The sequence below is a fragment of the Nuphar pumila genome, chromosome 9, assembly GCF_984573655.1.
Source record: "Nuphar pumila chromosome 9, dmNupPumi1.hap1.1, whole genome shotgun sequence".
Taxonomy (NCBI): Eukaryota; Viridiplantae; Streptophyta; class Magnoliopsida; order Nymphaeales; family Nymphaeaceae; genus Nuphar; species Nuphar pumila.
In genome coordinates this window covers 54,098,802-54,126,401 of record NC_143257.1, presented here as the reverse complement: position 1 = coordinate 54,126,401, position 27,600 = coordinate 54,098,802, and the positions used below count along the sequence as shown (strand labels likewise).

At 43.9% G+C, this 27,600-nt stretch overlaps 1 protein-coding gene and 1 pseudogene across 3 annotated transcripts in view; one reads left to right on the top strand and one right to left on the bottom strand.

Moving 5' to 3' along the window:
* The window catches only part of LOC149828593 (myosin-17-like), a 120,644-nt gene that overhangs the window by 10,765 nt on the left and 82,279 nt on the right, over positions 1-27,600 (top strand). For all 3 annotated transcript variants that reach the window (XR_016434309.1, XM_090017648.1, XM_090017647.1), the window contains exons 2-4: positions 2,081-2,209; positions 4,411-4,554; positions 4,695-4,840. Coding sequence is in view for 2 of the 3 variants with exons in the window: in XM_090017648.1 (XP_089873774.1) it covers positions 2,081-2,209; positions 4,411-4,554; positions 4,695-4,840 (419 nt within the window). In the remaining variant the exon portion in view is untranslated. The remainder of the gene's footprint in view (positions 1-2,080; positions 2,210-4,410; positions 4,555-4,694; positions 4,841-27,600) is intronic.
* Positions 25,329-27,219, bottom strand: LOC149828594 (putative metal-nicotianamine transporter YSL14 pseudogene; annotated as a pseudogene).

Genomic DNA, 27,600 nt, shown 5'->3' with positions numbered 1-27,600 from the left:
GTGTCTTTTGTGCCAACATAGTTGAAGAAAGAAGATGTTTGGAGGATCATTGGCTACACAAAGATCGTGATTGTGCTCTTGTCTTTCCCTCTTTTCTCTTTTTTTTCTTTTTTCTTTTTTCTCTTCTCATCTCTCTTACTTCTTTACCCTTGTAAAAATGGATGACAATAATAAAGTCATCATCATGCCCGTGAAACTAAATGATACCAATTATGTGATGGTCAAGGTATTGTTGATTCTGAACATAATGTTACTAATGAAGAGCAAACCCATACGAACACCAGTTTACATCCAAACTTCCATGTGCATTGAAAAAATATTTCGAAGCACAAACCGGAAGGTCATCTAGAGTCTTTAAATCTCCCAGAAAATTTGTCTTACGATTTTTTTTCAACTCACATATAAGGCATTTATTGCATTATACTCAAACCAAAAACCATATAGAGTGGGTAGAAGCCATGAAGGCAGAATTAGAATAATTAGAAAGGACTAACACTTGAACCATTTAAGATATTTTACAAGGAAATAAACCTATAAGCTGTAGGCGGGTTTATAAAGTTAAAACCAAGAGTGACGAAACTCTTGAAAGATATAAAGCCAGATTAGTGGCCAAGGGGTATTCCCAAGAGTATCACATCAATTACGAAGAAACTTTTGCTCCAGTTGCCCGGATAGTCACAGTCAAGACACTGATAGGAGGTTTCATTCCAGTAGAACCACTGGGTAGACAGGACACCACTTGTCTTGCTACAAAACCAGGGCTCCATTGAGCAAATAGGAAACATGAAAGAGATGGAAGGTTAGGGTGGTTGGGTGAAATGAAATGGGGATCTTCGAAACACGAGCTTTGATTAACAAGAGCAAGTGTCAAGAATGACACTAAAGCATAACCCTTAAAAAGGGTATAACTGGAAACAAAATAAAAATAAAAATGTATTCTTTATTGATATGAAAAACCAATTGCTTAAGAAGCATTGGAGTGAAATACAAGAGGGGCTGCACCCCTTTATATACACAGCTGAAAGAGGACTCAATAGAGCTGTTGGGCACAGTCCAACAGCTCTATTTAGAGCTGTTGGAATGTGTCAGTCCAACAGCTTTATTAAGAGCTGTTGGACTGTGTCAGTCCAACAACTCTATTGCTAGTCAAGTCTGGACAGGACTTGACTAGCAACAGTCATTCTAGTTCAAACTGAACTAGATGACATAAAGACAAAAAATAAAAATAAAGGAAAAAAAATACAGAAAAGAAAGAAATTAAAAATGTATTTATATATATATAATAATATAATATTATTATATATACATATATGTACAGTTTTACATTTTAACAGGGCACACAGGTTGTAGGGTGTGGTTATGGAGAAAGCTTGAGTGCTCATCAAGTGCAGGATCTTGGCCTGGGGAGAGAGGAAGGGAAAAAGATCCATTAAATCTAACAAGGCTGAGCCTTCAAAAAATACATCAGAAGTGACCATGGAAGAAGATGGACAGGCACCCAATTTAAAAGATATAATGATAGGGAAATGGGTGAATAGCTGTTTAGGAAAGTAGGATAGAATAGGAAATGGGAAGAACATTTGAAGCAAAGGAGCAGGGAACATATTTAGGTGCATTATAAAGAAAACACTGTGGAAGGCCGAAAGATTTAACATCATAAGCATGCACACTATCATCAGCAAACAGGGGGGTACAACTTTTACTGTGATAAGGTTGAAAATGCAGCTAGCTCTGGAGGAAGGGTCAATGAGGCTGTCGATCCAACATATTCAAATTTCAAATGCTCTTGGAACATATAAGATCTCTGTAAACCTAGTCCTTTTGTTTTTGTTCTATGAACTTGAGGATTTCAGTTTCAGAAGTATAATTTGTTGCTATTTTGTTCAGCTTTTTCTGTTTTGTACTGACATACATGACAATACCATAGTATCTGCTGTGAGTTCCATCATGATTTCAAATCAACTGGCAATTATATGTGCTGCCATCCGGGTCTCCTTTTTTAACATACTGAAAGCTTCCAGCTTCTTACAAACTAGGAAGCTGATAGTTTCTCAGTTTTAATATTTGTTCATTACTGCAGGCTGCTCCAGTTAATATTGTGGAAGGTTCTCAGGTATGGGTTGACGACCCAGTGTTGGCCTGGGTTGATGGAGAGGTTCTAACGATTTCTGGCCATGATGTCCATATTCAGACTACGAATGGCAAGAAGGTTTATGTCTCCTTGTTGCTTTATATCTCAAATCAAGTTCATCAGTGGCATAATTCTGCTCATGTTGGATGTTGTATATGTTTTTAATCTCTATACCTCCTCTATTTTCTGTGAATATCTTCATGTGTGCGTTATATGTGGATGTGTATGATAGGCTATGCCACATGTGTGCGGGTGCGGCACTTTCAAAAACCTTGGGTGCGATATATATATATATATATATATATATATATATATATATATATATATATATATATATATATATATATATATATATATATATATATAGAAGGGGGTCCGGGGTTCCCCCCGGCGGGGGGCCGCCCCTGGCGGGGGGTTATAGGGGGGCAGCGCCCCTCCCAAGTTTTTTTTTTTTAAATTCCGCAGCCCATTTCATAGGGCATTTAAAAAAAAAATCCAAAAAATGGACCAAAATGACCCTGAGTGCGTTGACCATACCCAGGGTCGGGTTGACCGCACCGGGTGCCGCACCCGCGTCGACGCGACGCGGGTGCGGCACCTGTCTGGCCGAATCCCTGTGACGTAGATGATAGGTGTTGTTGTCTCTGTGTGCATGGCTCATGTGTATTCATTGTTACATTGCTGTGTGTGTGCATGAGTTAGATAACTTAGATGCATCTATGAAAATATCCCAGCCTATTAAGTTGATATTGACAGTTGGCTTTTTAACTAAGAATCACACTTCTTGGGATTTTTATTTGTTAACTAAGAAATATTGTTTCTGGCATTTCATAATAATTTTGACATCTGCACTTGATAGGGCAACAAGTGGCCTTGGCAGTCTTTGCTCATGTGAAAACGTGTAACCAATCATAAGCCTGAAGCTGTGGTGCTTTTCTGTTTTTTGTATGAGTCCATAGCTATAAGTATTTCTTTATCCAGTTTCATAACCAGTTTTTTAATCCAAAAGTTTCACAATCAATGGACAAAAGCACTAAAACAATGATGATCAAACTAGAAAATGATTGAATAAAGTCATCATAATGAACTATGAGTGGAGGAAACTTACAATGGATTGGGATCAACGTGATTTCATCAACCAAAAAGTAGGGCTGTGCAGAATGAAGGACAAAGAGGCACCACATCCCACAAGTTGCTTTTGCTTAGCATCATTTTGCTTCATGAATGAGAAATCCTACTATCTTGTGGCTTTGATACAGCTGGTTGCATGACTCCACTGGTTTCTTCTCTCCGTGTAATGTGTCTTGCTAACATGATTAAGCTGGAGAGCAAAAGGGGGTTTGACCGTATGTGAAGGAGGCATATGCTATACATTGAGTAGGTTGTGCAGAAAGATGATAATAGCTTAATTTTTAGATTGTTTGGAAAATACAAAAGGTTAGGAAACAGCTAAGGAGGTGGTTTGGGGAAAACATTGCAGGTTCAGAAAAATATATAAAGTACATTGATTAACTTTCAGTATTTTCCACAAAAAGAAATCAAGATCAAAACAAACATTTGAAGATTGACTATGGAACAATTCATTCAATTGGTGTCAAATGAATGATGGTCTTGATGTAGACTGTAGTCATGATAACATCACAATATCGTTAATCTATAAAGTATGTCTGAGTCACTCATCATGTTGTCTGTATACAGTGTGAGACCAAACTTGCTGCATTTTCATATACTTACATCTTGCAGGCTTATATATGCAATATAGCCAAAGAATGACATCCTGTTGCAACTGGAACTCTTAAATCACATTTAATGACCAAAACAAAAATTAGTGTCATTATTCAGCAAGTCTTTCAACATCAAACTTTTTATTCAAATTCCTAATCTCCGTTGGGCAAATGAATATGCTTTCACAACAGTCAGGAAATTATAAATGGACTTCAAGTTATTATATACAAAATATATTTGAAAACTGATTCAGGATAGACCATCTAGCGTAACCAAACAAGAACGCCTCAAAGGTCTAACTATTCACAGTATTTATCAAAGTTTAAGAATTGTTGACTGGGAAAATTAAGTTGCTTACAAGTCACATTTGTTTCATCGCTTGAAATTTGTAAGGCAGTTTCCTGTTTTAAATTATATGCTTGACTTTGATGTCAATAGGGATATGACATCATCCAAACAGATGGCTTTTGCATGTAAGACAGTTCCAAGATTAATCTTGACAATGCCTTATATTCAATGTTTATTGTCAGTCACTTATGTTTCCACATATTCAGGTTATTTTGCATTTGTCAAAAGTTCTACCAAAGGACACTGAGGCACCTCCTGGGGGAGTGGATGACATGACAAAGCTTTCTTACTTGCATGAACCTGGTGTTCTTCAGAATTTGGCAGCACGATATGAACTTAATGAAATCTACGTAAGTGACATCTTTATCTTTCTCTTTTGTTTAAGTGCAATCCTGCTATTAGAAAGCTTGAACTGCATCTTTTTCAATTAAATGAATATAAATCCATACTAATTATAATAGAAGACACTAAGCCTCCATTACTCTGTCAGACATATACAGGAAATATTTTGATTGCAATAAATCCATTTCAAAGACTGCCTCACCTTTATGATGTCCATATGATGGAGCAATACAAGGGAGCATCATTCGGGGAGCTGAGCCCACATGTTTTCGCAGTTGCTGATGTTGCATACAGGTGACATTTGCACACTAGATTTGTGAATTATTTAATTTTGTTTGAGTATCCACACTAAATACATGCAAATGTTGTGAGCACATGCACATGCGCACACACATATATGTGATTGGTTGTAATATTGGGTATTTTTTCATGATTTTTAATTTCAAAAAATATGAATTTTTAATTAAATTAATAAAAATCGTGGAAAATATATTTCAATATAGGTGACGCCAGCTGGGTTTGGGCGTGTCCCAGAGCCCACTGACAAGACCTAGACAAGACGATTAATATTAATTTTTTTTTTCATTTTTAACTTTTAAATTCGAGCGAAAATCAAGCAAAATTCAGGTTAAATTTAGGCGAAGTTCATCGGCAAAAATCAGGTATGTATACCGTTAGATGCGCCTCATAATTCTGAGCACGTTGGTGTCCTGTTTTTCTAAAATTGGGTTACGGTTGGCTTGAAAATCACATTTTTTCAAAAATGACCCGCCTCTATTTTTGCCTTTTTCTGGATTGGATCAGACTGGATCCGCTTCTTTTGATTCAAGTTAATGTGGATCAGGATGCACTCCATGATCCATATTGACTAGGATCTGGTTCAGGTAGGATCTATATGGATTTGGATATGAATTTGGATCTTGGATCCAGATCGGGATCCGAAATTCATCCATGGCCAATTTAAAACTTTAAAATCAATTTAAAATTTAAATTGGGTAGGTAGAGTTCTACCTAGAGTAGAACTCTACTCTAGGGAGACTTCTAGAGGGGGGCAACACCCTTTGGAATATTTCCAAAATAAAATAATAAATAAAATAATTAATAAAATAATTAATAAAAAGGATAAATTAGAGGATGTAGAACTCTACTCATGCTAAGCCATCTAGAGGGGACGTCACCCCCTTCTAGATAAGATCTAATTTAAAAAAAAGAGCTAAAGTAAAATAATAAAATAAGAAGCTAATATAAAAAAGAGTTGGACTCCTCTCTCTCTAGAAAATCGTGTTCTAGAGAGAGGGAGAGTTAGAGAGAGAACCCCAAACTCGCGTGGGGAGAGAGAGAAGAAAAAAGGAAAAAGAAAGAAAAGAAAAGAGGAAGGAGAAAAAAAATTCTATTTTCACCATACATTCGTCGATTTTTTGATCTTTTCTATGCTACGATTAAGGTACGGGGTTTTTTCTAGGTTCTTATGGGGAAGAAATATGTTTAAATCTAATTCATGTATAGGTATCAGAGGGAAGAAGGGAAATCTGATTCCAAAATAATATATATAAATATATGTAATGTCGATTTTTAGGCGTGTGCATGTATTTGCATAGATGTCGATTTTTCCTACTCCATGTGTTTGAAAATATATATTCACACCATTGATTTTATTGATCGGTGTACATGCATATTACTATGTTCATGATTCATACATCAAGAATGTATTCATGCCATAGATTTAGTTGGTTTATTATTGATGTATTTAAGATATGCATGAAATTTTAGAGTATTGATTTTTGGCATTCATATAGCTAAATATACATGCTTGTCGATTTCCATTTGTGTTGACCATTCATGCTGAATATATATATATATATATATATATATATATGTATATGTATATATATATATATGTATATATATATAGCCTTGTCGACCTTGGTATTTGATGATTTCTTTCATGTTCTGAAAAAAAAATATTGATTGGATCAGATTTGCCAATTTATGAATATAAGCAAATATGATCAGGCTTGCCGATGTTCTTTCATGTGCAACCTGATCAACTTTTCTAATATCAACATATGAGCAAACCTTATCAGATCTGTCATTATACTGTGTTTGAGTAGTCTGATTAGACCTGCTGATATGCATTTGTGAGCAGTCTGATTAGATATGCCAATATGCTATGTGCGAGCAGTTTGATTAGACTTGCCTATATGTTTTATGTGCAGTCTGATCAGATCTGCTGATATGTATTTGTGAGCAGTCTGATCAGATCTGCGAATATGCTATGTGCGAGCAGTCCGATCAGACTTGCCTATATGTTTTGTATGTGCAATCTGATCAGATCTATCAATGTATTGCATGCTATGTCACAGGGATTCGGCTAGCAGGGTGCCGCACCCGCGTCGATGCGGGTGCGGTCAACCCGACCCTGGGTGCGTTGACCGCACCCAGGGTCATTTTTGTCCATTTTTTGGATTTTTTTTTTTAAATTTTTTTGCCCTATGAAATGGGCTGCGGAATTAAAAAAAAAATTCTTTGGGGAGGGGGGGCAGCGCCCCCCTGGACCCCTAACCGCTGACCGCGGAACGGGACCCGCGCCGGGGGGAGCCCCCGGACCCCCCTTCCTGCAAGGGCAAAAACAATGAATCAGGCTCCACAACTCATCACTTTCATCTTTGGGGACAACCATATAAGATAAAAAAATGGTAAAAAATAAGTTGGGCATAAATGTCATGGACCTTAACAACTACCATACATTCATACATATACACTATACATGATATATATATATATATATATATATATATATATATATATATATATATATATATATATATATATATATATATATTTACATTTTTGCCCCTGCCGCACCCCCGCACTCGGTTTTTTTGGAAGTGCCGAATCCCCGCACCCGCACCCGCACCCATATGACATAGATTGCATGTGTGCAATCTGATCAGATCTGCCAATGTGTGTGTATGTGCAATCTGATCAGATTTGCCAATGTGTTGTGCATGTGCAATCTAATCAGATTGCCGATATGCTGTACATATGCAATCTGATCAGACTGTCGATATATGGTGTGTGAGCAATCTGATCAGATTGACATATGTGCTGTGTGCTTGCAATCTGATCAGATTTGCTAGTGTGTTAGGTTGGCAATCTGATCAGATTTGCTGATGGTTGTGTGCAATCTGATCAGAATTGCCAATGCGTGTTGTGCTTGCAATCTGATAAGATTTGCTAGTGGGCTGTGTGTATGCAAGCTGATTAGACTTGCAAGGTTTCACTTGTGTGCGAATTTGATCAGATCTGCTAAGTCCAATAAACATGTCAAGTTGTTTGGATTTGCTAAGTTTCATGATATGTAAGTCTGAACAGTTTTGCTCTGTTCAGGCTCACATTCATGTTATGTATCCGATTATATGATTCGATTGGTTATGTATGCTTATGCATTCAAATACCATGTTGCAATTATACATATCATACACATGAATCTAAAGTTTATTTTGATGTTTGCATAAATATGATCACGTGCATGTTTGGGTGTTTATGTATGGAATTGATCATGATAATGTGTGTTGTAAGCATCGGTTCACATGCGTATGCATTGGGTTTTATGTGCATTTATGTTGTATGTTTGAATGTGCAATGTGAACATGTTTTGAAACAAGGTATGTGTTGCATGTTCACTAAAATTTTGCAAAAGATGCATAAATCACTTTTGAGATGCTTTGGCGGTCAAATGTGAACCACTGCTGGTCGTGTAGGCCAGGAGCATGCGTTGCTCTACTTGTTGATTTTATTTATGCATTGCAAAATTTATTTATGAAAAGTAAATGATTTTCCAAATCAATTACATTGTTAAATTATACGGGCCAGGGCTTGAAATTCGTTTTACATGTTGACTTGCAAAACAGTTCTTGTATAAAGAACTTGAAATTATTTGAAAAGGTAAAAGAGACCAAACAGTGTAATTAATCTCTTGATGTCCTTTCTATAGTGTGAGAATCTTGGATGACGGTTTTGGAGAACCGTGAGGATACTAAAACTTCGTGTGCAATTGTGCCCCTGAACCCGATATGGTGGTTCACCTTCTGACCAAGGTTTAGGGAGATTCAGCCACTTTGCCTGGGGTGGTGTTATTGACTCAGTTGCAGGTATTGGTATACCAAGAAAGTGGTGTCAGTGGATGTTGATTTTCTTCATGTTCCGTCATTAGATGTTGATTTCTAATGTTTCGATGGATGATGTTGATTCTTGATATCGGTGGAGGAACAAGTGTGAAACCCAGTAATAAAATAAAAATCGTGTTAAGCTACAACTAGGAACTTAACTTGGACTTCGGGAATTTGTGACTGTTTTGAGTATCTATGGGTTTAAGGAAATGTGAAAATTAAATTTGTTTGTATTTAATAGGGACATGCATGCAAAAGCATCTCTGATAAATAACTTAATAAGTTATTCATGCATCTGCATTAAATCATGCATATTTTACTGTTCAACATTAGTTCATGCATTCATGCTTATTTTGTTTCGCATGATATTTGTTGTTGCATGATATTTTCTTCAATACTTGAATGGTAAGTCGATTATGGTAAATTGTTATCATGATACTCTTGTTAAATTTATTCATGAATTTGGTTTATGTTATTTCCTTACTGTTTGAATTTTTAGAGGAGTTCATACAAAGGACTCTGGTTCTTACTCGTTTTCATAAAACTGTTTTACAGGTATGAATGCTCAGTGATGTCTTGACTTGTTGACTACAGACTGCGAGTCCTGTGACTGGTTTTTTAGTTCTCTGAGAGAGTGGCTCTTATGTGGTAGACGATTTTTGTTTTGAGTCTATTTGACATTTATTTATTAATTAATAAAGTTTGATTTATTCTTTGTTGATTCAATGCACAATTTAGTTTGTGGTTTGGTATATTAAATCTACGAGACCTCGGATCCTTAGGTTTATTTCCGCAATTGTTTATTTTTTTTTCGAGGGTCAATTGAGGTCGTTACAGAGTTGGTATTAGAGCCAAACCGCAAAAATATGCATTGAACTATTTGGGAAACCAATCTTTGTTTGTATAAGACAGAGTTGGTATCTGAGTTGAGCTAGATATGTCAGAACCATTACCAAAAAGTCATAGACTCGTACTCCAGAAGCAGTCTCTACATCACTGGTAAGAGCTATCTTGTGAGTTTTCCTTACTGTCTTGAAATTGATGAATTTTTATGGTTATAACTGTAGGGATGAGTGGATTTAATTCCATGTGTGTGAATTAAATTTTTGTGCTTGTTGTTGTAGATCAATCCTAAGGGGGTAAGTTTGATTAGGGTACGAATTTACTAATAAATCTTTATGTTATAGATGTATATTCGTGCCCGCGCTTTGTCTTCTAGCGCTCCAGCTTACTGACAGGAGCAGAGTGATTTTTTTACGAATGCCCTCAATACGTTGGCCGCGACGGTGACCACACATGTCTAGGCACAATGGACGACATGTGTCCATCCCGCTGAGGTTACTCTGAACCCTGGTGCTGTGACATTCCAGAAGTTCTTGAAGTTGAATCCTTCAACTTTCTCAGGAAAGGCCGACCTAGAGGCAATTGAGAGTTGAGTCGAGGAGATAGAGCGAGCATTCAGTGTTTTGCCCGTGCCCAAGGACAAGCAGACTGATTTTGGCACGTACCGGCTGAAGGACGTTGCCAAAAAGTGGTGGGACACTCTTCGACGGGTGAAGTACGCTGGTGTGGAGGATATCTCTTGGGAGACTTTCAAAGAAGAGTTCTTGGATACATATTTCCCATCCTACGCCCGAAAGTGATGCAGGGCAGGACCTGATTGGAGCCATCGTGCCACCCGATCCACCACAAAGGGCAGACAATCGGACCCACGTGTCCGATCCCATCGCAGGTACGGAGCCGCAACGCAGGGACGTACCCCTGCGCACCTACTCCAGGCGTGGTCCAGTTCGAACATCACAGAGCCAGCCGCCGACTGAAGCCAACCTGGATCGCGATTTGGGTCCAAGGCTGGACCTGCGACCCGGGTCTAGCAACAATCTTTAAAAACTCTCTCCTAGGGTTTCGTGAGATACAAAATATTGATTTCTTGGCAGTAGCCTTGTCGTTTTCAGCATTTTTTCCTTTCTTTACCTATTGTCTCGTTCCCTTTTACATTGTTTTGTTCAATTTCATTTATCGTTCAACAACTGTTATTTGTTCATTGAAGTTCACTATTGCAATAAAAGGAAGATTAGCACAATCACCATCATTTTGGGTGACTATTTCTCTTATTTCTGCCCATTGCACGATCGTGAGGGTCATATCTCCTCATCCAACCAGCAGATACATTGCAGCTGACCATCCCACTGCATCAGAGTGGTATTTGAGCTAGCGCCTTTCCCCTCGTCAGCAAGATGGTTTCGGAGGTGAGGGGCGATTCGGCGACGGAAATCGAGTAGGAGGATGCCGGCAACGCAGATCCAATGTTGCGGATGATGGAAATGATGACGAAGATGCAAGAGAACGTGCTGCGTATCAGCCGGGACGTGGCCGACATATCACGACGACTTGATGGGGTCGAAAATCGGGTTGCAAGGATCGAGTCATCGGCAACGACACCTACACCTTCTACACAGCAAATGGATCCGATTAGGGTCGGCAACGCTGTCGTCCTCGTTGAAGCTGTGGCTGACGATCCAGTCCAACCAACTCTTCATACTGCTGCGCCACCAGAAAACGCAGGGAGGGAGTTGCACAGGAACGCCAACCTCGTATCGCCCCACCCCGAGGTACCGATGATGGCCGGTGGCAAGACGACCACTCGGCTGGGGGAAGAGGGGGGTCCCATCGGCAGTTTGGGTGTGCCTGCCTGGCACCGACTCATGCAGCAGGGGCTGCAGGTTGGGCACGACACGCGTGGCCCGAACGTGATGCCGGACCAGACCGAAGCGGGGCTCCTCAATCGCAGTTTGAGTGCGCCTGCCTGACACTAACCCACGCAGTAGTTCCTTCATGTTGGGGTTCAATCTTCTCTGCATATTTCGCATCGGTTTGGATTCCTCATCACAATGAATCCGGTGCATGCAAAATGAAGGATCTATCTCCCTCAAATCTGCTACCCCCCAGCCGATAGCTGCCTTGTGCTCTCGCAAAATATCAATCAGCCTATGCTCCTGCTCCTTAGTGAGCCACAAAGAGATGATCACAGGAAATTTCTCACCATCTCCCAAATATGCATACTTGAGCGAATCCGGCAAGGGCTTCAACTCAAGTTTTGGGGGAGACTCTATCGACGATCTAGCTGGGTCTCAGCAAGTGTTGGGAGAGGCTCAACACTCGTTTTCCACTGACGGGAATCTGATGACACTGACGACAGATCTACACTATCGCTATAACTATCCTCTACAGTATAATGCAAATCATGGGACTCCTCTGTCGTGTACATCTCTGGATGTGCATCCACTAAATCTTGGGCTATATCAATCTGGAAGCACTCTATATCTCCAACTGGACTCATCACAATATTGAAAATGTTCAGCCTGACCTTTCGGTTGCCGAATGATAAGTCCATGGCTTCGGTTCTTCAGTTGATGCATGCATTGGCAGTCGCCAAAAATGGTCTGCCCAGAATGATCGGAGTATGGTGCGGGCTGTCAACTCCCTAATGAAATCGATCGGAAAGTAGAAATCCTCCACTTTCACTAGCATATCTTTCAAGCTACCTCTCGACACCTTGACTGAATGATCTGCTAGCTGAAGTGTAATTGGGGTCAGTCTCATTTCTCCTATCCCAAATGAGTCGTAGAAATATTCGGGCAGAATGTTCACGCTTGCTCCAAGATCGAGCAGAGCGCATTCTATCCTGATGTTTCCTATGATACATGATATGATCGGGGCTGTAGGGTCCTTGAGCTTTGGTGGCGTCTGGTGCTGAAGCACCGAACTCACCTGCTCTGTGAGCAGGACTTTGGTAGGAACTCTTCCTTTAGATTTTCTCTTTTGAGTGCAGAGTTCCTTGAGGAATTTGGCGTATGCCATCAAGCAAAGGCAGGTTGATTTGTACATGCTTGAAAATCTCAAGCATATCCTGGATCTTCGTGCCTTGCTTTCCTCTGCCTATAGGAGACTCTAAGGCTTTGGGATATGGTGGTTTGGGAATATACATCGGGGAGTCCTCTTTATCAGAAGGCTCATCACTATCCTGAGCCACAACAGGGGATGAGGACTGAGCTGCGGAAGATGGTATGATCAGCTCTGGCTCATCTGTTCTCGCTCTACTCTCGACGTGATACTCACATCCGCTCCTAAGGGCCATAACAGCTTTGGTCTGTTGTTGTGCATCGGTCATGTACAGGCCACCTGACATTATGTAACGCCCCAAAAGTTCGACTTGAGACAAGAAAATTTGAATGAAATTTCCTTCGAAAGTCAGAGTTTGCAGCAAAGTTTTTTAGTGATACCAAAGGTTTTTAATAAAAAGCACAAGTCGATTCTTCTGAGCACGTTAGCAAAAAGACGCAACATAAACCCATATCTTAACTAAGCCAAGCAGTGAACAAAAAGATAGAAAAGATTTTATCCCTAAAAAAGTTTAGTCTACGTAACGGTGGGGTCATCCACCCCTAACAACAAAAGCACAAAAAACCGAAGCAAAGTAGCCAGAACACCAACAAGAAATGTGAGACTTTGATCATGTAGCATTGCATCGCCGCCTGTAAGGAGAGTCTACCTGTCACCTACACCCATAAAAATGGGGTCAGTCCTGTGAAAACTGTAGGTGTGCAAAAAGAACAAGAAGAACAACAACTAATCTAAAGCATACTCATATCTAAGGAGATAGACTGGTGCAATAGGCAAAAAGCAAGTGACTAGCCAAGATTGTAGCAAAGCGAACATAAATATCATCATGAGCATAACCAGGCTAATCGTACAGTGATACAAATCTAACTGTAAGCATTTGCAACAAGGCTAATCATGCATACTTTTGAACTATCTCAAATAGCAAACCAGTAGCAAGGTAAACCATACAATCAAGCTCAAGAGCAAAGAACTGTTGGGACATCACCAACGTGCCAATCTAATAATACTGTGAGCATGTCATGTTTTGTTCTAATTTTTATCTGATCATTGTGGGTATGCACAATGTATGAAAGGTAGAAACAACCGAGATCGATTCGGGGGTCCATTATGCCATGTATTTTATTATACCCCGAATGACTGACTAAGTCCGCTCCTAAGGGGACGACCAATGGCCAAGAGAGTAAGTCTCCAAAGGCAAACATGGCCTAAGGATACATCCAACTTCTGCAGAAGTGCCGGGTGACTACCACCTAGGATACTTATGATAGCCTCCATTTCCCCTACCTCCGATGACTGGGGAAGCCGGACCTTTGCCCGTAATAGCAATTAATGACCTGCCCATCAGAGTTTTTGTACCATCCATCCTCTCTCTTGATGAACCATCCCGAACAAGTACGATGAGGGTTTTTTCTTCATCATCGCCTTGTTCTATATGTCCTGGTCTATTCGACCCACTCGAGCATCTTGCCTGTGAAGGCGCATGGTTATCATTTAATGAAATGTCCACAATTATGCCTTATTGCATACCATGAGGTTGATCTACCTCGTGCTACTCATTGTAGTATCCCATATCATCACCAAGAGATGTAACTACGCTGATAGCCAAGGGCCACAAGGAGGCACCCAAAACAAGCTCAAACCTGTCAGCATTCTCGAAAGAAACCTGAGAAATAGAAACAATAGCATAATCGCAATTTACATGGAGCAGGCAAAAAATGAAGCAGTAGAGCACAAACAAGCAGGTCAAGAACAAGGCCAAGACGCGTAAAGTGGGGCAACATAAAGTCAAGTGTTGAAAAGTAAACAACTAAGGCGCATAAAGTGCGGGCGACAGAAAGTAAAGTGCTGAAAAGTAAACAGCCAAGGCGCATAAAGCGCGGGGCGACAGAAAGTAAAGTGCTGAAATGTAAACATGACAAGGATCGCGAAACCGCGTCCTTGAGTTAAAAGACAAAAGTAAAGCTTAGGCACATAAAGCGCGGCGACAACAGAAAGTAAAGTGCTGAAAGGTAAACAGGACAAGGATCGCGAAACCGCGTCCTTGAGTTAAAGAACGTACATATATAACTTATATATATACGTATATAATCGTCCTCGTGTTCGATTATCTTTTCTTTAGTTTTAGTTTTGTTCATTCAAGGTCCTTTTGCGCAACTTTCCCCTACCTTGGGGGGTTGCGAGTTTTCGAACGCCTACGGGCGTAAGTGCGAACGGTCTCGGGCCACGGGATACGAGTGCGCTCTGTCGTGCAACCTGCAAGCATAAAAAAGGTTAGCGTGAAAGCCGAAGTCAAAAAGCGGGTCCGACAGCACATGCAACAGTATCGGACCACCCAGACAGAAGCTCTCTACGAGAAGACAGTGGAGGGAGCACGACGAGGGGGGACAGGAGAAGCAGAGCCTCCTGTCAACAAGAAAAGAGAGAGAGACAGGAGGAACAAAGCCCTCTGTCGACACAGCATATGGCAAGGGAAGTCCCCTGCCCTGCCAGCAATCAAAAGGGGGCAGGAGGAACGAAGCCTCCTGTCGAACAACAGGTGGCAGGGGGCTCCGCCCCTATGCCGGCAAACTAAGAACGAACAGGGGGAACAGAGCCCCTTGTCGAACAGCAGGTGGCAGGGGGCTCCGCCCCCCTTGCCGGCAAACGAAGAACGAACAGGGGGAACAGAGCCCCCTGTCGAACAGCAGGTGGCAGGGGCTCCGCCCCCCCTGCCGGCAAACGAAGAATAAACAAGGGGAACAGAGCCCTCGTCGAACAACAGGTGGCAGGGGGCTTCGCCCCCCCTGTCGGCAAACGAAGAACGAACAGGGTGAACAGAGCTCCCTGTCGAACAACAGGTGGCAGGGGGCTCCGCCCCCCTTGCTGGCAAACGAAGAACGAACAGGGGGAATGGAGCCCCCTGTCGAACAATAGGTGGCAGGGGGCTCTGCCCCCCTGCCGGCAACCAAAAAGGGACAGGGGAACAGAGTCCCTCTGTTGACGTGGCAGATGGCAGGGGGCCCCGCCCCCCTGTCGGCAAACAAAGAACTAACAGGGGGAAGGGAGCTGCCCAGTCGAACAACAAGTGGCTTCTCCCCCCTGCCGACAAACGAAAAGGGACAAGGGGAACAAAGCCTCCTGTCGAACACCACAAATGGCAGATGGCTGGGGGCTCCGCCCCCCTGCCGACAAACAAGGAACAGACAGGGGGAACAGAGCCCCCTGTCGAAGAGCAGGTGGCAGGGGGCTCCGCTCCCCTGCCGACGACCCAAAAAGGGACAGGGGGAACGAAGCCCCTCTGTTGACACGGTGAATCGGTAGGGGGCTCCGCCCCCCCTGCCGACAAGAAAAAAGGGAACAGGGGGAGCGGAGTCCCCCTGTCGACAAAGGGAAGTGGTAGGGGGCTTCGCCCGCCTGCCGGCCAGGGAAGAGGAAACAAGGGGAGCAGAGTCCCCCTGTCGACACCGCGAGTGGCAGGGGGAGCGGAGCCCCCTGCCGACACGGCGAAACGAGAAAAGATGGAGGGTTTACCTGGAGGCTACCGACGACAACTCCGGTGTCACCGGCAGACGCAGAGGAACAAGGGGGGGTGGCGTCGGAGACGTCGGCCGAGGTCGTCGAAGCAGAAGGCGGAGGTGGTGGGTCACTGGCGCCACACAACAAAGGAAGAAAGTGGCTGGCGGCTTCAGTCGCCGGTGCTCGCTCAGAGGGTGAGATGGCTGGCGGCTTCGGTCGCCGGTAGCGGTGGTCACGGGGGACAAGAGGCGATGGGAGAAGACGGGAGGAGCATAGAGGAGAGAGAACGAGTGAGGGCTTTTGCCCCTCGCTCAAGGTGCCTGTGCCTTTTTGAAAGGCACGTGCTTCTCGAATAATTGAGAAGCCGGGTCCGGGCTGTGCTCGGATCCGTGTCCGGCTCGGATTCGACATCGCAGACCGACCGAGGCACGTGTCCGACACGTGCCTAGCGCGTGTCCGACACGCGTCAGACTCGATTTTTTTTAAGTGGACTTTACATCCTTCTCTCCTTAGAAGAATTTCGTCCACGAAATTTTATTAAAATCGAAGTTAGCAATACAATTCAGGGTATTTCTCCCTGATATCAGCCTCGGGTTCCCAAGTACATTCGTCAATGCCATGGTGTTGCCATCGAACCTTTACAAAAGGTATAATCCTTGATCTCGTCACTCGATCGCGATGATCAACAATCTCTATCGGCTTCTCTTCGAATGTCAAGTCATCGCAAATATCAATGTTGTCAAAACAAATAATGTGGGATGGATCGTGGATGTACTTCCTCAACATGGATACATGAAGGACATTGTGAATCTGTGCGTATTGAGGAGGTAACGCCACACAATAGGCTGCGTTACCAACCCGTCCTAAAATCTCAAAAGGCCCAACATATCTGAGACTTAACTTTCCCTTCTTTCCGAATCGAAAAACACTGTTCGTCGAAGATACTTTAACAAACACCATATCTCCAACAATGAAAGAAAGTTCACGACGGCGACGATCGACATAACTCTTCCGCCGACTCTGCGCCGTACGAAGCTGTTCTCGAATCCGATGTACCTGTTGTGTGTAGTGCTGAAGCACGATGGGTGAATGAAGCCTTCGCTCACCCACCTCATCCCAGTATACTGACGCTCGACACGGCCTTCCATACAAGGCTTCGTAAGGAGCCATGCCGATACTAGCGTGGTAGCTATTGTTGTACGCAAATTCTGCTAAACTGACATGGGAATCTAATTCCCCCTTCCAATCTATCATACAAGCTCGCAACATGTCTTCTAGAGTCTGTATAGTGCGCTCTGACTGTCCATCGGTCTGAGGATGGAAGGCAGTGCTAAACTTTAGCTTGCTGCCCAATGCTAGCTGAAGCTGGCCTCAAAATCTCGAGGTAAACCTCGGATCACGATCGAAAATGATAGAGGCCGACACACTGTGCAATCGCACGATCTCGCGGATATACAAATCTGCTAGGCTGTCCACCGACTGACCTAAACGAAAAAGCAAAAAATGTGCCGATTTGGTGAGTCGATCGACAATCACCCAAATCGCATCGTGCTTTCTCCTCGTCCTAGGCAATATGACAGCGAAATCCATGGTAATGTCTTCCCACTTTCATAGTGGGATCTTCATCTGTTGCATGACTCCACCCGATCGTTGGTGCTCGATCTTGACCTGCTGGCAAGTCAAACATCTTGAAACGAACCCCGCTACCTCACGCTTTATGCCGTTCCACCAGTAATTCCGCTGCAGATCTTTAAACATCTTTGTACCCCCAGGATGTATGGTATACCTAGACCCGTGTGCTTCAGTCAAGATTTCATTCTTCAAGACAGGATCATCAGGGACCCAAAGACGATCTTTGAACCATATATTACCATCCTCTCTCAGAGGGAAAGGAGTATCATCCTGTGTCGCTTTTGCCTTCAACCCTTCGTAGAGTCGATCATCCCTCTGTCCGATAATAATCCTGGCGGACAAAACCGGTTGGACCACGAGATTTGACAAACGTAATGAGCTTGCTGAGGAAACAAAAGGTTTCTATGAGACAAAGACCTCGATCATCTGCCATACAACACCCAATGCGCTGACCAAGGCCCCAGAAGATTTGCGGCTGAGGGCATCCGCCACAATGTTCGCCTTTCCCGGGTGGTAGGAGAAGGAGAAATCGTAGTCTTTAAGGAACTCGAGCCATCGTCGCTGACACATATTTAGTTCCTTCTGTGAGAAAAGGTATTTGAGACTCTGGTGGTCCGTAAAAGCCTCGAACTGCACTCCGTACAAGTAATGTCACCATATCTTCAACGCGAAGACTATGGCGGCTAACTCCAAATCATGTGTCGGATAATTCCTTCAGTGCGGCTTGAGCTGACGAGAGGCATATGCTATCACCCTACCATTTTGCATAAGGACACCACCGAGGCACGTACTTGATGCATCAATGTAAATCACTAATCCTTCCTGTCTAGAAGGCAAGACCAGGATAGAGGCAGTAGTAAGTCGCTCCTTCAAAGACCGAAAACTTACCTCGCAACTATCGTCCCAAACAAACTTGATTTCCTTCTTCAATAACTTGGTCATTGGCTGAGCAATCTTAGAGAAGTCCTGGATAAACCTTCGGTAGTGCCCGACTAATCCAAGAAAACTTCGAATGTCGTGAACATTACTCGGTTGCTGCCAGTTCAACACAGCCTCAACCTTTACAGGATCTACGAACACTCCTTCCTTCGAAATGACGTGTCCTAGAAACATCACTTCTTCGAGCCAAAACTCGCACTTTGAAAACTTGGCAAACAACCGCTCCCTTCGCAAGGTCTCTAAGACAATGCTCAAATGTTCCCGATGCTGCTCCCAACTTTCCGAGTACACCGGGATGTCGTCAATGAACACGATCACAAAAGTGTCCAAAAAAGGCCTGAACACCCTGTTCATAAGGTCCATAAAAGCTGCTGGGGCATTCGTGAGTCCAAAAGGCATAACAGTGAACTCATAATGCCCGTAACGAGTTCGAAAAGTCGTTTTCGAAATGTCGCTCTCCTTGATTCAAAACTGATGATATCCGGATCTAAGATCGATCTTTGAGAAGGCCTTGACTTTCTGCAGTTGATCGAATAGGTCCTCAATACGTGGTAACAGATATTTATTCTTGATCATAACCTGGTTGAGCATCCGATAATCGATGCACAACCTCAAAGACCCATCCTTCTTCTTAACAAATAAGACAGGAGCTCCCCAAGGTGACACACTAGGGCGAATGAACCCCTGAACCATAAGCTCCTGGAGTTGCTTCTTGATTTTCTCGAGTTCTGCGGGCGCCATACGATATGAGGCCTTCGAGATGGGTGGCGTACCAGGCAACAAATCAATACAAAACTCCATCTCTTGAGGTGGAGAAAGACCTGACAACTCCTGGGGGAAAATATCTGGGTAATTGCGCACTACGTCCAACTCGCCAAGGGGAGTCGGAGCCGCAACTGATTGAATAACACTTACTAGAAAGGCAATACATCCCTTACGTAAGAAACTATGCACCTTCAGTGCTGAAATCATCTTGGTCTCACGCACCGATCGCGGAATCTGAAATTCCACCTTGGGAAAACCTGGAGGAGACAAAACAATCATGCCGTCGCGGCACAAGACCTTGGCATGGTATTTGTGCAACCAATCCATGCCTAGGACAACGTCAAACTCAGACATCTTGAGTAGAATGGTACAAGCAGGTAAGTGTCGCTCTTCCACGATTACGTCCAATTCGGGAAAGTAGGTGGTGCAAACCGTGTTCTTCCCAATCGGGTTGTATACGTCTAAGGCAGAGTCTAACTGAGATACCGATAATTGTAATTGTGTAGCGAAACTTGTAGAAATAAACATATGAGTGCCACCACAATAAAAAAGAAGGAAAGCTGCGCGATCCGCAACTAAGATCATACCTTGCACGAGATCACCCTTCGTCAGCTGCTCGACTGTGGCAGCATAGACCCAGGTGCTTTCTTCACACCGCTAGTCTGCGGTTGTTCCTGTTGCGTCAACTGCGGTGCCTGCTGCTGCAGTTGGGGAGGCTTGGGCGCACCACTGGCCTGCCTAAGGTCGTCTGCCGCCTTCTTGCGATAATCTCGAATGTAGTGGCCTATCTTGCCACAATATAAGTAGCTACCTGTCTTGCGGGGATAGGGCTGACCAACATGCGATCCTCCACACCCTCTACAAGCGCCTCTGGGGGGCTGTCGTGGCGATAGACGATACTGGTTCTGCTGCCTCTTAGCTGGAGGACCTGGTTGCTTTCCTTCCTCGATCTTGACGGGCAAAAGCGGTTGCTTAACCTGGACGCGGGGCTGAACCTTCTTCCGATCGCCACCTGCCGTAGGTGGCCTCCTGGCCTGAATGCTCTTCGTACACTCCCAGTCCTCATTGAGAAAGGCGGCTGTTTCAACAGCCGCAGAGAAAGTTGCAGGCATACTTGTAAGGACCTTAGGTCTGAGCCTTTCTTTCAGGCCCCTAATAAACATTCTTGCCCGCTCATGTTCATCTTCAAAGAGGTTGGGGCAGTGACGCTCCAAGTGTTGAAATTTTGCCACGTTCTCGCTCAATGATAGGTGGCCCTGACACAATTCCAAGAACTCAATCTTCTTTTTCTCCCTCACATGAGGGGGGAAATAATTGTCGAGGAATGCCTTCTTGAAGGTCTCCCAAGGCACCACGCCCATGCTCAAGAATCGCATCTTCCGAGTGGTATCCCACCAGACACGCACCTCGTCCTTCAGCCGAAAAGACCCAAACAAAGTCTTTTTCTCGTCGGGGACTGAGAGGACTTCGAAGACTCGTTCAATCTCGCTGACCCAATACTCTGCTGCGTCTGGGTCCACTCCACTGGAGAAAATCGGAGGGTCCAACTTTAGAAAATTTTCAAAAGTGACCCTCTGCTCAGAGGAAGGAGCTCGATCCCTCTGCGCAGCACCCTGATTCCGGATTGCCTCTGCCAATGCATTGAGGGAATCCATAATGAATCCCCTGCGCTCAAGCCCATCTTTAGTCAAATCCTCGTTCGACTACCGCTCCATCTTTAATAGTAAACATAAGGTACAAGTCAGAATGCACCAAAAACTTGATAAGAAAAACAAAGTGCTTTATAAATCCTTAAGTCATTACATATACAAAATCCCAGCGATGCTAGTGTACAAGGCAAAAAGAAAAGAACTTATCCGCATTGGAGTTCGCACACTCCCTTACAAAAACTGAACAAAATTGTGCAAGCACTACCTCCCTCTAGGAACGGTCGAATTGTCGAATGTACTCCCTCTTATTATCAGTGCGTCTAAACCTACGACGAGGGGTGAAAGAGAGTGGCTCATCGTAGGGCATCTCTACTTCGTACATCGGCCTTGAAGGCATATAATCGAGTGAGCCTGAGCTGCTCGTAGTTGAATATGAAATTTTGATTGGAAAATCAACATATATTGGGGGTGCAAGACCCTCCGGGATCACTGAGGGCAATGACTGCTCGAGGACTGCCAAGGGTAGATCTGACATATTCAGGTCTGGGATGGCAGCTTTAGCAGAATCCTGGGCCGCAAAAGCCTTATCGTGCTCCTCTTTAAGGAGACAAGAGCCTAGGGTGTGCCCCAAATTACCATAGAAGACACACTCAACTGGGATGTCAAGAGGTCCATCGCTCTCTGATGCTTCTGGCGTAGCCTGCCGATTCACTTGAACTTGCGTAGGTATACATCCACCCATCCGTGCATAAACTGAGGACCAAGTTGCTGCCAACGATATCTGAAAGTCTGACGGTAGCGAACTACCCATCTCGTCCGTAAAGGTCGGTGGGAGTGGGCGGCTAGCCCAGTAATCCTCCCAGGACACACTATGTCCTCCATTTTCTACAAAGAGGCCCTACCTCTTACCGAACGAGCATGCATTCTACGTGCACTTCTACCGTGATAGCCACTAAGACCAGCTGACGGATCAATTAGACAAAAGTACTGATCAAAGCAAAAACAATACTTTAATTTATCAAGTCCAAAATTAAATGATAACAAAGGTCTACTTACAATGCGATGGAATGCCCGATGGTCGAAGCTCAACCTTCCCCGTTCTGGCTCTGATATCAAAAGTTGTAACATCCCAAAAGTTCGACTTGAGACAAAAAAATTTGAATGAAATTCCCTTCGAAAGTCAGAGTTTGCAGCAAAGATTTTTAGTGATACCAAAGGTTTTTTATAAAAAGCACAAGTCGATTCTTCTGAGCACGTTAGCAAAAAGACCCAACACAAACCCATATCTTAACTAAGCCAAACAGTGAACAAAAAGATAGAAAAGATTTTATCCATAAAAAGGTTTAGTCTATACAGAACAGTGGGGTCATCCAGCCCTAACAACAAAAGAACAAAAATCCGAAGCGAAGTAGCCAGAATGCCGACAAGAAAGGTGAGGCTTTGATCATGTAGCATTGCACCGTCGCCTGTAAGGAGAGCCTACCTGTCACCTACACCCATAAAAATGGGGTCAGTCCTGTGAAAACTGGTAGGTGCGCAAAAAGAACAAGAGGAACAACAACTAATCTAAAGCATGCTCATATCTAAGCAGATAGACTGGTGCAACAGGAAAAAAGCAAGTGACTAGCCAAGATTGTAGCAAAGCGAACATAAATATCAACCAGGCTAATCGTACAGTGATACAAATCTAACTGTAAGCAATTGCAACAAGGCTAATCATGCATACCTTTGAACTATCTCAAATAGCAAACCAGTAGCAAGGTAAAACATGTAATCAAGCTCAAGAGCAAAGAACTGTTGGGACATCACCAACATGCCAATCTAATAATACTGTGAGCATGTCATGTTTTGTTCTAACTTATCTCACCATTGTGGGTATGCACAATGTATGAAAGGTAGAAACGACCGAGATCGATTAGAGGGTCCATTATGCCATGTATTTTATTATACTCCAAATGAATGACTGAGTCCGCTCCTAAGGAGACGACCAGTGGGCAAGAGAGTAAGTCCCCAAAGGCAAACAGGGCCTAAGGATACATCCAACTTCTGCAGAAGTGTCGGGTGACTACCACCTAGGATACTTATGGTAGCCTCCATTTCCTCTACCTCCGATGACTGGGGAAGCCGGACCTTTGCCCGTAATAGCAATTAATGACCTGTCCATCAGAATTTTTGTACCATCCATCCTCTCTCTTGATGAACCATCCCGAACAAGTACGATGAAGGGTTTTCTTCATTATCGCCTTGTTCTATATGTCCTGGTCTATTCGACCCACTCGAGCATCTTGCCTGTGAAGGCGCATGGTTATCATTTAATGAAATGTCCACAATTATGCCTTATTACATACCATGAGGTTGATCTACCTCGTGCTACTCATCGTAGTATCCCATATTATCACCAAGAGATGTAACTACGCTGATAGCCAAGGGCTACAAGGAGGCACCCAAAACAAGCTCAAACCTGTCAGCATTCTCGAAAGAAACATGAGAAATAGAAACAATAACATAATCACAATTTACATGGAGCAGGCAAGAAATAAAGCAGTAAGAGCACAAACAAGCAGGTCAAGAACAAGGCCAAGGCGCGTAAAGCGCGGGGCAACATAACATAAAGTAAAGTACTGAAAAGTAAACAGGCAAGGCGCATATAGCGCGGGGCGACAGAAAGTAAAGTGCTGAAAAGTAAACAGCCAAGGCGCATAAAGTGTGGGGCGACAAAAAGTAAAGTGCTGAAATGTAAACAGGACAAGGATCGCGAAACCGCGTCCTTGAGTTAAAAGACAAAAGTAAAGCCTAGGCACATAAAGCGCGGCGACAACAGAAAGTAAAGTGCTGAAAGGTAAACAGGACAAGGATCGCAAAACCACGTCCTTGAGTTAAAAGACAAAAGGTAAAGCCTAGGCACATAAAGCGCGGAGGCAACAAAAAGTAAAGTGCTGAAAGGTAAACAAGACAAGGATCACGAAACCACGTCCTTGAGTTAAAGAACGTACATATATAACTTATATGTATACGTATATAATCGTCTTTGTGTTCGATTATCTTTTATTTAGTTTTAGTTTTGTTCATTCAAGGTCCTTTTATGCAACTTTCCCCTACCTTGGGGGGTTGCGAGTTCCCGGACGCCTATGTCACATGGGTGCGAGTGCGGGGATTCGGCACTTCCAAAAATCCCGGGTGCGGGGGTGCGGTAGGGGCAAAAATGTATATCTATCTATCTATCTATCTATATATATATATATATATATATATATATATATATATATATATATATATATATATATATATATATATATATATATATATATATATATATATATATATATATATATATATATATATATATATATATATATATATATACCCCGGCGCGGGTTCGGAGTTTGTTTGAAGACTCGTTACCCACGTTCTGCTTGTTGTGTACTTTGAGGCAACATGACAAAATTGATAAAACGAAAGGATTGGCAATCCCAGCCTATTGCGTTCTGCTGAATGTCATGATTCAATCATGTTTGAAACTCCCTGGTCTTCACGAAAAAAAATATAAGCGCAAGGTTTGATGTGGTTTGTTGGAGAGAGAGTCTTCATGAGGCCTACCACTCCACTGCCATGCCATAGGATTTTTCAAATTTCATTTTATATACAGCTGCACAAAGATGACAGCTAAAAGAAATTTATTGGATTTGACATGTGAAAAAGAGAGGTCTACACAAGGCTACAGCTGGAGCATCGAGATACTAATAGTTATTATTCTACACAAGGCTACATCTTGTCAGGAGAACAGTGAATACTAATAGCCAGCAAGGCTACCGCCATCATTATCATATAGCTTTTGTACCATAACCATAAAAAGAAAAAGAAACCATGCTGGTTACATGGTCATATCATTGGTAATAATGGTTGGCAAATCCGTAACTCAAATATGAGAGCAACCAAAGTTGACATATAAATTGGAAAAAGACAAACATTTAGATAAAGACTCAACCAACTCGACTCAGTGAATGATAGAACTAATTAAGTTAATCTTGTATTTTCATACCCTACTACTATTTCAAGAATGGAGCCTGCTGATAAAATACGAATAAAACCAGAGACTTAAATCAAAAGCAGGCTGAGTGTTGTTGCAGCACACTGTAGCACCACACAATTAACTGGACCGTCCAAGCAAATATCAACAGATAAAAACAGAGAGAGAGAGAGAGAGCAACTTTCCATCACCAACCCTTCTCAACCACTCAACCAAGAATCCACCCGGTTGTTGAGGGCACGGGACAGGAACTTCATGCAGATGGGTGGGTTGATCTTGGCAAGAGAGAGTATGGAGGCGGGCAACGTCCATATCCCATCCTCGCATATCAATCCCGATGCCACTGCCGGCCCGAACACCTCTGCCTTGGCCGTCCTCTCCCAAACGTACAATATCAAGCTCCCCACGCACATGTCGATGGTGAAGTAACCCCTGATTTAGAACGGGATGGCCATCGCCATCGGAATCGGCACGAACTTGGCCCACCTCTTGGGGAGGATCCTGTACTTGAGCAGGTCGATGACGACGGCCAGGGCGAAGAAGCCGCAGCAGAGCTCGAAGCAGTGATTGGGCAACGCCGAGAAGCCCTCCACCCCCAGTATGGAGATGTTCCTGTAGAGCGTCGCGTAGGGCGCCTGGTACTCGCTATTGGGATTGCCCAATTTGAAGGCCTTGTAGAAGAGCCAGAACACGCTCGGCCCGATCACGCAGCCCATGGCCGTCCCCACCACTTGGCTTACGAACATGGACCGAAAGCTACATCTCGTCAGGAGAACAGTGAATACTAATAGCTAGCAAGGCTACCACCATCATTATCATTTATTATGGAGAGAGAAAATCCTTTACGAAAAAGATGGATATGGATGGTTTTAAAAGTAGCAGCTGTTAGCAGATTTTTTTTTAAAAAAATTCCGCAGCCCATTTCACAGGGCAATTTTTTTTTTAAAAACAAAATTCAAAAAAAAATGGACCAAAATGATCCTGGGTGCGGTCAACGCACCCAGGATCGGGTTGACCGCACCCGGTGCCTCACCCGCATCCGCGTCGAGTCACATCGACGCGGGTGCGGCACCCTGCTAGCCGAATCCCTGTGACATAGCCGGACGCCTGTGGGCGTAAGTGCGAATGGTCTTGGGCCACGAGATACGGGTGCGCTTCGTCGTACAACCTGCAAGCGCAAAAAAGTTTAACGTGAAAGCCAAAGTCAGAAAGCGGGTTTGACAACACCTGCAACGGTACCAGACAACCCAGAGAGAAGCTCCCTACGAGAAGACAATGGAGGGAGCACGACGAGGGGGGATAGGAGAAGCAGAGCCTTCTGTCAATAAGAAAAGACAGAGAGAGAGACAGGAGGAACAAAGCCCCCTGTCGACACAGCAGATGGCAAGGGAAGTCCCCTGCCCTGCCAACAATCAAAAGGGGACAGGAGGAACGGAGCCTCTTGCCAAACAATAGGTGGCAGGGGGCTCCGCCCTCCCCTGCCAGAAAACGAAGAACAGAGAGGGGGAACAGAGCCCCCTGTCGAACAGCAGGTGGCAGGGGGCTCCGCCCCCCCTGCCGGCAAACGAAGAACGAACAGGGGGAATAGAGCCCTGATACAGGGCAGGACCCGATTGGGTCCATCGTGCCACCCGATCCGCCACAAAGGCCAGATGAAGGACCCCGCGCATATGACTCACTTGCAGGGACGGAGCCACGACGCAGGGAGGTACCCCTGCGCACCTACGTCAGGCGTGGTGGAGCTCGCACGCCCCAGAACCAGCTGCAAAGAGAGACTGACCCGGATCGTGGGTCGGATCCAAATCTGGACCCACGACCCGGTCCAGTAAACAGCCTTTAAAAGGCCTTGCCTAGGGTTGCGTGAAGGCAGAGAAGATTGAAACTCCAGCCGTCTTTACCTTCTTTCAGTTTATTCCTGTTTTCTTTCTGCCTACTGTTTTCCTTTACCTTCTTTATTGCTTATTGCATTTTCTCATTGTTCATTTGAAACATTTGTTGAGTTTAATAAAGAGTTCAGCCACCGATTCACGGTGGCCATTGTCTTTACTCCTCCACGCGGCTGCATCAAAGTGGTATCAGAGCCGCACCCATCTTCATCAGCGAGATGGCTCTTGAAGCAGGGAGCGATCCGGTGCGAGGCGAGGAACGTGAAGAGGCCGGCAGCGAGGACCCATTATTGCGTGTCATGGATGTACTGACGAAAATCCAAGAAAACATGATGCGAATGAGTAGGGATATCGCCGGCCTGTCAAAGAGGATGGACGGGTTTGAAGATCGCGTGTCAACACCCGAGAAACCCCTGCGCCAAGGTTCGTGCCTTCGGATCACGCCGAGCGAGCCTACAAGGAATACCTGACCCTGCGCCAAGGTTCCCGAACTGTAGCAGAGTACACCGCGGAGTTCCATCGTCTTTCCCTGCGTGTGCAGATCGAGGAAACAACTCGTCAGCAGGTCACGAGGTACATTTCGGGT